The following is a 12,500-nucleotide window of genomic DNA, read 5'->3' as shown; positions in this document are numbered from 1 at the left end:
TCCTCTACGTGCCCTCTGCTTCTGTTCACGGTGTTTTACTGCGGTGGAGCGGGGCTAGAAAGAGCGGGGAAACGGCTTTAATAGATGGGGACTAGCGACAATGTTAGCTTTAGCTTCCCTTAAACACGTGTGTGTAAAATGTAGTAAATATGTCTATAAAATATTGTTTCTTTATAAAATACTGTCTGTATGCTGTGCAGCTTTATGTCTACGTGCATTGAGCTCTTGTTTGGCTCTTTATTCCTCAATAAGGATGGAGAAACTGCGTGTTTTTGTAATACGCCGTTCCACCTTAAATGAGAGGGCATGTATTGCGCGTTTAAGGTGGACCGAGAAGTTCTGAAGTAAAGTCAACTTTAGCCTCGTGGAAAATTAGCATTGAAGCGTTGGGCGAGGAGTAAATCTTAAATTAGAGGAAAAAGTAACGAGTTTAGAAGCTTTTCTTATGTATATTTGGTTTTAGTTTAGGAGTAAGTGTTAAGATTTAATATACGTTTAATGTCGCCTGGAAAGCAGTTAGCATAGTTAGCTAATACATTCAGTGTGCTTCGTTTTCTTAAAAATATGTCTACAGTTCTTAACAAATATGAATATCCTATTGTTATGAACAGCTTTGAAACAAAACTAAACCCCAATTTGTCAGCTTTTTACTTTTAAAATCATGTTTTTTTATATATATTTTTGTTTTCATTGATGAGGGAAACCTCTTTTCAGTGTTGATTTATTCCAACAATTTTTCTGCACACAAATGCTCTTTTATAGTTAAGTTCTGCAAGTCAAAGCATGTTTAATTATAGAAATAACAAGCCCATGGCCCAAATTAAAGTCATACAGGTAAAATCCCAGAAACATCTGAAGTTCTGTGCTTGTTTTCTCGAGGTTACCCTGCACTTCCAGCTTTAAACCCTGTGGTTAATGTAACTGTACTTTGACTGGGTCTGGTCTGTTTCCTCACTTTCACCTGGTGGTGTTGCAGGATGCGTTACGTTGCTGCTTACCTCCTCTCTGCCCTCTCGGGCAAAGAGAACCCCGACGCCAGCGACATCAAGAAGATCCTTGAGAGCGTGGGCATTGAGGCTGACGACACTCGCATGAACAAGGTAAGACTGACCTCTCCGCCACAGATGAAACCTCTAGGACCGGGTGAAACCAGAGGTGATGTCTGAATGTGTCTGACCTTGTTTTCTCCAGGTTGTGACAGAACTGAAAGGCAAGAATGTGGAGGAGGTGATTGCCCAAGGTGAGCGCCTTGATTAGTGTGTTTTTAGGTGGTGTTTATTCTCAGAACCTACATTATACCTAGAAAAATACATTGGAAAGTGTGTTGTGTTAGTGTTTAACCTCCTGCTGAGGGCTGTATGTGATTTTAAATGTGTATTTCCTCTCTGCCAGGTTATGGTAAATTGGCCAGTGTTCCAGCAGGTGGCGCTGTGGCTGTGGCCACTTCTGCTGCTCCCGGCGCTGGAGGAGCTGCAGCACCAGCAGGTTAGAGACTAACGCATTCAGATGTCACTAATCTTGTATTAAACCTCAAGGAAAATGGAGGGTGGCAGATTAATCGGCATTAAACTTGTGTCAGAAACGGGTAAAAATGAGTTTTCCCACCTTCACATTGAGTCCAAATGGGGCAGGATCCTAGAGGATGCTTGAGTGTATGATGTGTGACGTGCATTTACCTCTTCACCCAGTTAAAACAGCCCTGACTTCCCTCTCCGGGGTCTGTTTATCTGTTTTCTGTTGATTAATATCAAATTGTGTGATCAGGTTTATTAGCAAAAAGGTGTTTATTTGTTTAATGACCTGTATTTACTTAGAGAACCACTTTAATACTGTCACGGTCTAAAGGAAAAACATGCATCTCAAATTAGGGCAAATTAAGGCCATGTTAAAGGGTTTTATCCGGAGTAATGGAGATGCATTATTGTCTTTGGACCACCACTAGACAACAGTTTGGTGAGCTTCTGAATGTAGCATAAATACAGTCTTCGCTCCCCAGCTCTGCTATCTGCAGTTCACTTCTCCTCCAGTAGGTGGCGGCAAATCCCTTTCTTTTCCATCATTTATAAAACACATGTCGTCCTGCAGTTTCCATGTCGTTTTACCTTGACGCTTTTATTTGAAGCTTAAGGACAGCTCTTTGCCTAAAGCAATTGCAGCATCCCAATACGGACCAGAGTGCACAGTTCAACAAGTCAGGCCTGATTAATCTGCTGCCAGAGTCATGGATCTGGAGCCTGGTGGTTCTGGGTTGGCTCTGGACCCTCCACAGTCCTGCTCAGAGTGAAGCAGTTAAAGGAAATGATTAAGTATCAGAGCCCCATCCTCCTGTGTTTTTAAAGTTCACAGTGAGTTTGATCCCCAGCACAGCCTCAGGTTCCTAAACTGGGATTTCAAGTGCACAGTAGCCCCTTCCTCCCCATCAGTGGCTGGTAAAACAGCATAAGCAGTGGGTTGCAAAGAAATGGTGGGAGTTCTCTTGTCTGAGAAAGCAGGTGTTCCTCACCCTCTCGGATTCAGCCGGGCGTAACGGTGGGCGTCGTAGCTCGGGTGAATTTGTCCATGACGTGAAGAGAGATTGGGTTCAAAGTATTTAAAAAAATTGTCTACGATGATCATAAATGGGCGGTATCCACATTTCTTTCAATTTTGAAATGAGTGAAATAAGACGGTTCTACGCTGTTTAGAAGCACAGCTGGTACCAACACACACCACAGCAGATGTTTTTCCAGTGAAACTGAGGCTCAAATGACACAGTTAAAGATAAAGCCTCATGGCTGTGAGCACAAAGTCGAGTGAAGGCTCTTCTGAGTGTTTTGCCTTGTTTTCAGCTTGTGTTTATTCCCCGACCTGTTTTCAGAGTGTGACATCAGCGCCCCCTCCCTGTGGCCCTATTAAATGCACATAAATGGACTCTGACTTTGTACTTAACACAGCACATTTTTGACATATCAAACCCATCATTTTGAAATGCCAGGCTTGTTTTGAGACACCATCCCCATTATTAACTACTGTGGTACTACTGTTATACCACCTGACCCTAACGGTGATAAACCCTGTGGAGCGAGCACCTCCACGATCTCACGCAGGACTGGAGAGGAGCATGATGCTTGGGCTCCAGTGTTTGTTTTAGTAATGAGTGTTTTCTACAGTGTAATCAGAGAATAAAGAGGACATGTTTAAATGATTTGGATCAGAGAATGTCCCCGTGGTGTTGATGGCTCTGGCTCACGGCTGTTTCTCTGATTTCTCCAGCTGCAGCTGAGGAGAAGAAAGAAGAGAAGAAGGAAGAGTCTGAGGAGTCTGATGACGACATGGGATTCGGGCTGTTCGACTAAAGCTGTTCACTGGGACCAAAATAAAAAAAAAAATTATACACAAAGACTTGTCTGCTTTGTTCTTGAAGCTGCTGCTTGTTTTTTGGGTTTCAGTTTAATGCTATGTTCATTGAAGTGGTGGAAGTGTGATTAGAGTGAGGCTTACTTCCCCAAAACACACACGGATGGAAACCACATAAACAGGGTGTGTTTTCTGGGGAAAGATGCGGTGGCGTAGTTCCTTCTCTCACGCAGGTGTTCGTATGAAAACAAGTCTGACTCACGCTGATTTTCACTTCCCTCTGCTCTGGGTCAGATCTGTGGAAGTCTGCAGGAGCTTCAGATCAAATCTGAGGATGGTTTGAGGGCTTTTATTGAATGTTTGGACGATGAAGCTCTCTGGATTTCCAGCTGCAGCGAATGAGGGATGTAACTGACTCAGACCTCAAGATCATGAGGGTGTAGTCTTCATTAGAACCTGCAGCATTGATCCGTTAGAGATTTGCACCTGGCTTCAACCCACTCAACATTTTCCACTCAATTATGGGGCACTTTTAAAACTCGGGATAAACAGTTATTTCATTTTACCGTATTTTAAATTTCAAATGTGGAGTTCAGTATTTTTCTTTATGAACTGCTGTCTATCCCCCGGTGGTGATGTCCTGTTTACCAGCTTTTATTTCCTCTCCAGTGGAGTGTTTAGGTCAAATAATCTCTCAAGCATCAGCAGTGTTTATAATCTATTGAGTCACTGTGGCGTGAAGGAACAGTCCATTCTCTTCCCTCACCATCCACACTGCAACCGAGCAAGACCCCCATCACCCAGAGAGCAGCTGGATGCTCGGTGTGATTTGGTTAAAGGGCTTTTAGATCTCTTCCTTTATTAAAAGAAATAAGAAAACACACATGAGGCCATTTTCAGAATCCAGAGGGTCCCATTTTATTTAGTTGGAATATAACTTCAGTAATAACTGACACAGCACTCAGGAGGGCACTAGACTAGCAGGCAATGGCTTATAGGGGGTGTAGTACTTGAGCAGGAATACATAAGCCTGAGGATGTAACGAGTATATAACAACTGTCTGACGTCGACATGAAAAGCAGCAGGACGGAATAGAGGTGTAAAGAGAGGAGTCGAGCGGATGGGGTTTAGCTGCTGCTCTCTCCCATCGTGTGTTTGTCGAACAGATACTCCGCCATGCCGTTCTGAGGCGCTCCCATGCGGCGCAGGTTGGCCACCCAGTCTGCGAGCTCCTTGATGGACTTCACCTGCTCGTCCAGGTAGTGCGTCTCGATGAAGTCACACATCTGAGGAACAGAAAAGGAACGTTACACACAAATGCACTTCTGGAAGAGTTCAGGACGGTTGATCATCTCCTAATCTTGGAAAACCAGAGGGGTGTTCCACAACACAGGGTTCCTCTGTAGCTAGGATAAAGCCAAAGTCAAGCCCGGCCAATAGGAAAAGAGCTGAGGGAGATGCCCATTGGACAGTCCTCAACTTTGGACTTACATTATCTAGCTAACAGAAATCCAACACTAAATCTAGAGCTCAACTCCACACAGTCATTTTTGCTGATTTAATATATTCTGGGGAGTTGAGGCTCGCTCAGATCTAAAGCTGCGTTTGGAGAAGCTCATTACGCTTCTCCATTTGTAAAAGTGTGAAGTTCCTTACGTGAGGGTCGTTGCGTTCAGAAGCGACCTTGTGCATGTCCAGCAGGGACTGGTTGACGCTCTTCTCCAGCTGCAGGGCGCACTCCAACGCCTCCACACCACTGCCCCACTCGTCACGCTCCGGTTTCTGTAACACGAGACATTCAGAAAACCACAGACGGATCACGCCATTTCTTCTGATAACTGTAGTGTTGTTTTAACCTCAGACTAACGTTTGCTGGTCTTTCACTTCCCCAAGGTTTAACCATCTCTCACCTGTCCAAAACCCACTTCAAAGCAGACTAAAAGACCAGGACACGTTACGCAAGTCACTGAGTCCGTGTCCCCGCCCTGATGCTCTCCTCGTGCTGGAAGATGAGGATCTAGGATGATACTGGCGCTCGATTTAGGAGAAGCACGAGATCCTGTTCTCTCCAGCCCTCCTCAGGGCATTTCAACGTTTAAAGTAGCGTCAGAGGAAGCTACGTGAAGTGACATTTAAAAATAACTTCCCATTGCGGTGTAACCATGAGAACAAAAGGATTCATTTACAGACTTTGACTTCAACAACAAACACGTCGCTCTCCGCGACTTATTTCAAGGCTGTTGGGCTCTGGTGGGTCCGAGAGATGAGAACTCCACCCAGTCCACGTCTCCATATCTCCACTACAGTTTAGTCCACTCCCTTAGAGGCCCAGACACGTGCCTTTATTCAAACGTATAGAGGTCATATTCATGTTTCAGTTAAAATTACTACGTCTGCCTTTAACTCGAGCTCAAATCAGCACCTGAGAACATTTCCCCTGACTCTGAAAGATATTACAGCAGAGGTCTGTTGATTAGAAGTGGAGCTGGGGTCAGGTTATTTCTCAGTGCACAGAACCGAGTTCAGGAGGTGAAGTTAGGAGGTTTCAGACACTACCTCGTGTAGGTTTTTAAAATCAAACAGAGCAGTGCATTATTCTTAATTTAAACCGTGTGGAGCAATTAAAAAAAAAAAAAAAAAAAAAAAAAAAAAAAAGCAACATTCTTTGGACAACGAGGTACTTGCTAATTTGCTAACACAAATCCTCTCAGATTACAGTCAACGCCTGCCCTCATCGGTGTTGCGTTCCAGACGACAGGAAAAGCTGGTACTTTAGCCCAGTTATTAAGGCACACGCGGGCCATAAAAGTACACAGAGGTTGGGCTTATGTTCTAAACACAGATTACAATCCTAGACTATAAAACACAAACAGAAGTGGCTTGATAAGGGCACGACGGCTCAAAACAGCTGGGCACGCGTCTAGAAAAACAGCACAGATCAGCAGCCTGTTCTAGTTCTCGTCCTTATCACCGTTTTCACAAAGCCACAGGCGCCCCACCACGGCCTGACTCCTTTAGATAGCGCCCTGAGGGGCCGCCAGCTGGGGCAGACACCTTGTATTTCAGGGGACAGGTTCGTGGTTGGCGGGCGCGGGAATAAACTGGAGCACACTGCGATAAAAACACTGCTGAAAGATATTACAGCAGAGGTCTGTTGATTAGAAGTGGAGCTGGGGTCAGGTTATTTCTCAGTGCACAGAACCGAGTTCAGGAGGTGAAGTTAGGAGGTTTCAGACACTACCTCGTGTAGGTTTTTAAAATCAAACAGAGCAGTGCATTATTCTCAATTTAAACCGTGTGGAGCAATAAAAAAAAAAAAAAAAAAAAAAAAGCAACATTCTTTGGACAACGAGGTACTGTTAGAAACATGGAAAATGCATTAGGCAGCAGACAAATACTGGACTACACCCTGGACTCCTGCTCTGCGTGGTTCTGTTAATCAGTAACTGCTGCCTGTCCACATCTCCTCTGGATCTTTACTGTGTAACCATTAAACACAGGTGATTCTTACAGACAGACCCTCTCTCTCTCTCTCTAACGTACCCTGATGTCCTGCAGGAAGATCCTTCCTCCTCTCTGGTTCTGAAGTTTCATCAGTTTCTCAGCATGCTCGCGCTCCTCGTGAGACTGTTTACGGAAAAACTTGGCGAAGTTGTGGAGAGCCTGGTCGTCTCTGTCGAAGTAGTACGCCTGAGAGAGAGAGAGAGAGATTAAAAATGTTTTTCCTGGATATATATCTGATATTATGTAAATACAAATTCTATAAAAGAAAGAACTGGGACAGGAGGGGAGGAGTGGTCCCAGCGAGTGAACTTTAAGCCAGTCGTGTACAAACACTGTCACCAGATCAAAGCTCATGCACCTGTTGAACCTGGTGCTCGTTCCCATCGCCACCTGAGGTTGTGCAACAAACCAGCCGCGTGTGCCCAGACCAGACCAACAAACCAGCCGCGTGTGCCCAGACCAGACCAACAAACCAGCCGCGTGTGCCCAGACCAGACCAACAAACCAGCCGCGTGTGCCCAGACCAGACCAACAAACCTTCAACTACAAAATCATTTAATTCAACAGGAGCCTGGAGACCGTTCTTCTGCCTGAAACATCAGACGCTACAAGAACTTGAAAAAGCAGACACTCGCATCAGGAAACAATCTCATCAGCTCAGGGGAGGGGCCTTCAGGCCACAGAGCGCTGAGCTGAGACAGAGGCAGGGACTAATTAACTATTCATAGATGTGCGTTAAAGAAGAGTTACATCTCAGCAGCTTTTAGTTTAGACTTCGTTAATAACTTCTAAACATTATTCTGAGAAAACGAGGAGTTTTTTGGGGCATTTTTAGGTCTGGTTTCCACACAAACATCTTTATTTACACATGTTTTTGTTACTAGATCCCATTAGGCCTCGAGAGAGTAGGAACCAGGGGAACTAGAGTTTCCATGTTGCTACGAAACGGTCTGTAATTAATCAGATAAACTCCATTTAAAGATTTTAATAATCATTAATGGTTCAACATCGTGTACTACCTCATTTTATAAAGCACTTTGGTGCAACAGCAGTTGTTTTAACAGTAATTGTGTCGATGCAGGTCCTAACAGGCAGCTCCTGAGATTTATGAGAAATGAATGTTTCAGTCCTAGTCTCTCACACACACACACACACACTTACCATGGACAGATAGACATAGGAGGCGTACAGCTCCAGGTTGATCTGCCGGTTGATGGCAGCCTCGCAGTCCTGATGGTAGTTCTGTCTCACTTGAGAGCTCATGATGCTGCGGATACAGAGACAGATTAAAGCATTATTTTATATGATTTTATTTTCCTCACCCCCCCCCCCCTTCACATTTAAACACCAGCGTCTTCACTCCACGTTCATATTCAGATCTGTGCTCGGACAAGCTCCCGATCTCAGAGGGTTAAACCCTGTGGAAGTAAACTTCCTGCTAACACAAATCCTCTCAGATTACAGTCAACGCCTGCCCTCATCGGTGTTGCGTTCCAGACGACAGGAAAAGCTGGTACTTTAGCCCAGTTATTAAGGCACACGCGGGCCATAAAAGTACACAGAGGTTGGGCTTATGTTCTAAACACAGATTACAATCCTAGACTATAAAACACAAACAGAAGTGGCTTGATAAGGGCACGACGGCTCAAAACAGCTGGGCACGCGTCTAGAAAAACAGCACAGATCAGCAGCCTGTTCTAGTTCTCGTCCTTATCACCGTTTTCACAAAGCCACAGGCGCCCCACCACGGCCTGACTCCTTTAGATAGCGCCCTGAGGGGCCGCCAGCTGGGGCAGACACCTTGTATTTCAGGGGGCAGGTTCGTGGTTGGCGGGCGTGGGAATAAACTGGAGCACACTGCGATAAAAACACTGCTGACGTGGATGTACTTGGGTTCTGTCGGGTCCAACTGCAGTCTCAACGTTAACATAGAGCCAGTTCACCCAGCGCCGGCTCTTACGGAGCACTGCTGGTTACAGAGCTGGTGTTTTACAGTGGAAGAACAGCCATAAATAAAGCTGCTTTACCCTCACAAATATGGCTCCTATATTATATCCATGTATGATCTGCTGCGATAATAGAGTGGAGGTTAAAGGGGATTCAGTGGTTAACCACTAAAAGAAAGTCAGTGCTTGTAAATCCCAGGTGTTTGATATCCACAGCTGTTAAGACTGAAAAAAAAGGCTAAACAAAGAAGTATATTTATTTATTTATACATTAATTAAGGAGAGAGACGGATAAAATGGAAGCCTTTAGTCCAGATATTAGCTCAGCATCACTACACAGTGTAATGCACTTTAAAAGTGGTAGGATTTTGATTTTAGAGTTGATTTAAAACAGATATTAAAGGCTGATGTGGGTAAAAAAGCCACAGTCTGAAGTACAGTAACTCTGCTGTATTAAAAAACACTGACCAGAGGGGGATTTACACAAAGCAGGATTTATTAGCCAGATAAGTTATGTCCAAACGCGAGGAATGCCCCTTCAATTCTTCCAGGAAAGTTGAACTTTGGGCTTAGGTTTTCTGGCTAAACTGAGAAAGCCTGCTTTATGGAAAACACCCAGCTTCACAAACTACCAGTAAATAGCTCAAACGAACATAATCTGTCCTCACGCTTTGGGGTTTGTTCCTCCAAAACCTGTCTTTAGTCATCAAATGTATGCCCAGTTTTGAGTATAAACAACATTTAAGGCCACTATCCCTCATTCTAGTGAGACTCGACGTTGTGTAATCATTGTTGTCAGCCCACGTAACAAAAGAAACCCCAACTACTGGTGCGAGCTATCATTCCACCTTAAATACAGCGAGGCTGTTTACTGTACCCGCGCTTTCTGAGTCAACCTCAACGGCTCTACTGTAACAGCGGGACCATTTAAGGTGGAACGGATAGTTAACAAACGAGGCTAACGTACGCTTTAGTAAACACAGGCCTAGGAAACATAAAAGCAAACAGACGGTGTTTTATCGCCATTAAGATACTAAAATAACGTTAAATCACACTTACCTTGCTTTATCGACAGCTTACACTATAAAGCGGAGGATTTAGCTGCGGTTATTTTTCTTAGGGAGAGAAAAAAACGACGTGTCGCGTCTGAACTCTCAGGTTTCAGCTTTAAAAATCACTCCGTGGGTAATTATTCAAAGTGTATTGATAAGTTTGATTAAAGTATGTGAGAGACAGAAGCTCGGTTGCCGTTCAAGCACTGTTGAAGCAGGTAACCTTCCCTCTGTCCGTAGAAGAATAAAAATTGCTGTGACATTGAGAATGTGGCACAGAGCTTTTATACCGCGGGCTTATGAATATGCGGCATACGTCATACATATATAATGAACGACGAGGGCACGCCTCATGAATAAACATGACGCAAGGGCGTTGAATTTCCAGCTCTTTCTCCAACACTTCCGCTTTAGCTTCGTTCGGTACAGAAGGTGATTTTATTTCATTTACTAACTACTAACACTTAAAAGCAACGAAGACAATTCATTAGAATTACTCTCTTTAAAACAAAACAAACACCCCCCCACAGTGTGTTAATTCAGAATATTAACATATTTTAAGGTGGAACGGCGCATGCGAATAAGAAGTTACCAACTTGTAACCGGAGGTGTTCTGTAGCACTTTAATTTGTAATCAGTAATACATCTGAAACAGATAAAAATAGTCAATATTATCCACCTATAAAGTAAGAATAAAACAACATCCTCAACCCTTTTCAAGCTTTTCAACGTTTGGAGGCCTCTCCACTGCCTCCAGATGCAGTTTCTCGGTCGTGACTAGGCCGTGAAACACTACAGAGCCAGGGCAGCGTACAAACACAAGACCTTTCACCAAAATACGTGTGCATCAGGATCATTGTACATCAGCATGACACGGTACTCTTAAGATGGCGTAGACCGCTGTGTGAGTGTGTATCACCCTGAAAAGGACCCGTGACCCCTCCTTGCAATGAATGAATGATTCACAGGGGTCTGGATATGAAAATAAAAGTCTTTTACCGTGACCCACTGCAATTTATGCCATTACAGGTGAATGACTGTTGGTTTTACCTGTTTCTAAAGGGTCCTACTCTATAAATAGTGTAAGCATTTGCAATAAAGGGGTGTAGGTTTCTCCTATCAGAGCGGGGACGTGCGAATAAGCCACCGCAGCGTTAAACGCCTCTGAGCCAATGCGTCACTGAAGGAATATTATATATATTATATATTTCCACCTGGTCATTTCCTCCACACCTCTAATTAACCGTAACGTCTTTTGGCTCAGCTGCTGCTCTATGGTCTAGACGTCCAGGGATTTCTGAACAACAGCCTCAGACCCTAGCATTGAGTTTCCTGAAGTGCTGAAAGAACTAAACATCTCAGAGAATCAGGGACTAAACCAGTGGCTTTTCATAGCTTTATGGTCCGTGAACGATGGAGGCAGAGCTCAGCGCATGACGTGGTGTGATTCAAAATCCGTGGATGAGGACGAGTGACGTTAATGAGAACATGATGATGGCCTTCTTCTGCCAGAGATATTTACCACACCGTGATCCACCCGGAGCGCTGCTGATACACCCTCAGATTTGTTTTGGTTTTAGATTTAGAAGAGCTTTAAAACCACAGACATTTCAGAACCTGCCTTTGCGTGCTGTCATTGGTCCGTGGTGCACTGCCCTGCACTTGGTTCTGGTCCGTGATTTGGGTCATGAGTGGGTTCCACTGGTACACCTCAGGGAGCCTTTAATCTTGGCTCCTAAACACACAGACACTCACACAAACGTGTGCTGCGTGTTTGCACTTGTACTGGGTGATGATTTACGCTGCATATTTATATCAGCACCTTGCACCTTCCTAATTCCCACCCTGTATTTTACTGTATACAGAACACAAGTCGTAACACACACTACACAGCGACAGTGAAACACACACACACTGCTGTAGGTGCCAGAGTGAACCCTGTGTCTTGTATCTGTCCACAATTAACTTCTGATGTCATTTTGCTCACACTGCGCCGGCTTCGTTCTCTTACATTTCGCCATGATTCGAAGTAAAGGGAGGAACGGGCCCGGGTCTGGGTCTGAGAGTTGATTTTAGCGCCTGTCTGTGAAGTACTGTCCTGTCTCTGCAGTTATAGGGAGCCTGTTTATCTGGAGAAGACGATGTCATCTGTCTCCATGAGAAAAACATACTGTGAATTTAATTATGAACTGTGTTTTATATTATATTTATGTTATATGCTAAATACAAAAGTACTGACAGTGTGTGTGTGTGGGTGGGTGTTTCTGGGCTGAATGTGTTTGCCCAGTTACTTGTGGTGGTCTCTGTGGTGACTCTGAGGTCACTGTAGTCATGTGGTCCGCCTGCAAGATATTGTCATCTGCACCATATGATCCGCTTTGACCTAACACACTATATCACACACACACACACACACACACACACACACACATACAGACACATACATACACACACATACACACACATACAGACAGATACATACACACACACACATACACACATACACATACAGACACACACACACACATACAGACACACAGACACATACATACACACACACAGACAGACACATACATACACACACACACACACACACACACACACACACACAGACACATACATACACACACACACAGACACACACACACATACACACAGACAC

At 44.3% G+C, this 12,500-nt stretch overlaps 2 protein-coding genes across 2 annotated transcripts in view; one reads left to right on the top strand and one right to left on the bottom strand.

The window, feature by feature from the left end:
* rplp2l (ribosomal protein, large P2, like) overlaps positions 1 to 12,500 on the top strand; it is a 165,170-nt gene that overhangs the window by 207 nt on the left and 152,463 nt on the right. The window contains exons 2-5 of the mRNA XM_066647673.1: positions 977 to 1,100; positions 1,192 to 1,240; positions 1,393 to 1,485; positions 3,253 to 3,367. Of these exons, the coding sequence (XP_066503770.1) occupies positions 978 to 1,100; positions 1,192 to 1,240; positions 1,393 to 1,485; positions 3,253 to 3,335 (348 nt within the window). The 5' untranslated portion in view covers position 977 and the 3' untranslated portion in view covers positions 3,336 to 3,367. The remainder of the gene's footprint in view (positions 1 to 976; positions 1,101 to 1,191; positions 1,241 to 1,392; positions 1,486 to 3,252; positions 3,368 to 12,500) is intronic.
* fth1a (ferritin, heavy polypeptide 1a) lies at positions 4,431 to 10,107 on the bottom strand. The gene is made up of 5 exons (XM_066647679.1): positions 9,846 to 10,107; positions 8,002 to 8,107; positions 6,880 to 7,026; positions 4,993 to 5,118; positions 4,431 to 4,622 (listed from the first exon to the last, which is right to left on the bottom strand). The coding sequence occupies exons 2-5, from the start codon at positions 8,101 to 8,103 to the stop codon at positions 4,464 to 4,466; spliced, it is 534 nt and encodes a 177-aa protein (XP_066503776.1). The 5' UTR covers positions 8,104 to 8,107; positions 9,846 to 10,107; the 3' UTR covers positions 4,431 to 4,463.

The sequence above is a fragment of the Hoplias malabaricus genome, chromosome 16, assembly GCF_029633855.1.
Source record: "Hoplias malabaricus isolate fHopMal1 chromosome 16, fHopMal1.hap1, whole genome shotgun sequence".
NCBI lineage: Eukaryota > Metazoa > Chordata > Actinopteri > Characiformes > Erythrinidae > Hoplias > Hoplias malabaricus.
Note: the sequence above shows the minus strand (reverse complement) of the source record. Positions and strands in the feature narration are given on the sequence as shown.

Excerpts from the sequence above, each read along its gene's own strand:
- fth1a (XM_066647679.1), bottom strand. The coding sequence starts at position 8,103 with ATGAGCTCTCAAGTGAGACAGAACTACCATCAGGACTGCGAGGCTGCC. Across the intron at positions 7,027-8,001 it reads CCTATGTCTATCTGTCCATG|GCGTACTACTTCGACAGAGA; the intron begins GTAAGTGTGTGT and ends TCTCTCTCTCAG. Across the intron at positions 4,623-4,992 it reads CTGAACGCAACGACCCTCAC|ATGTGTGACTTCATCGAGAC; the intron begins GTAAGGAACTTC and ends TCTGTTCCTCAG.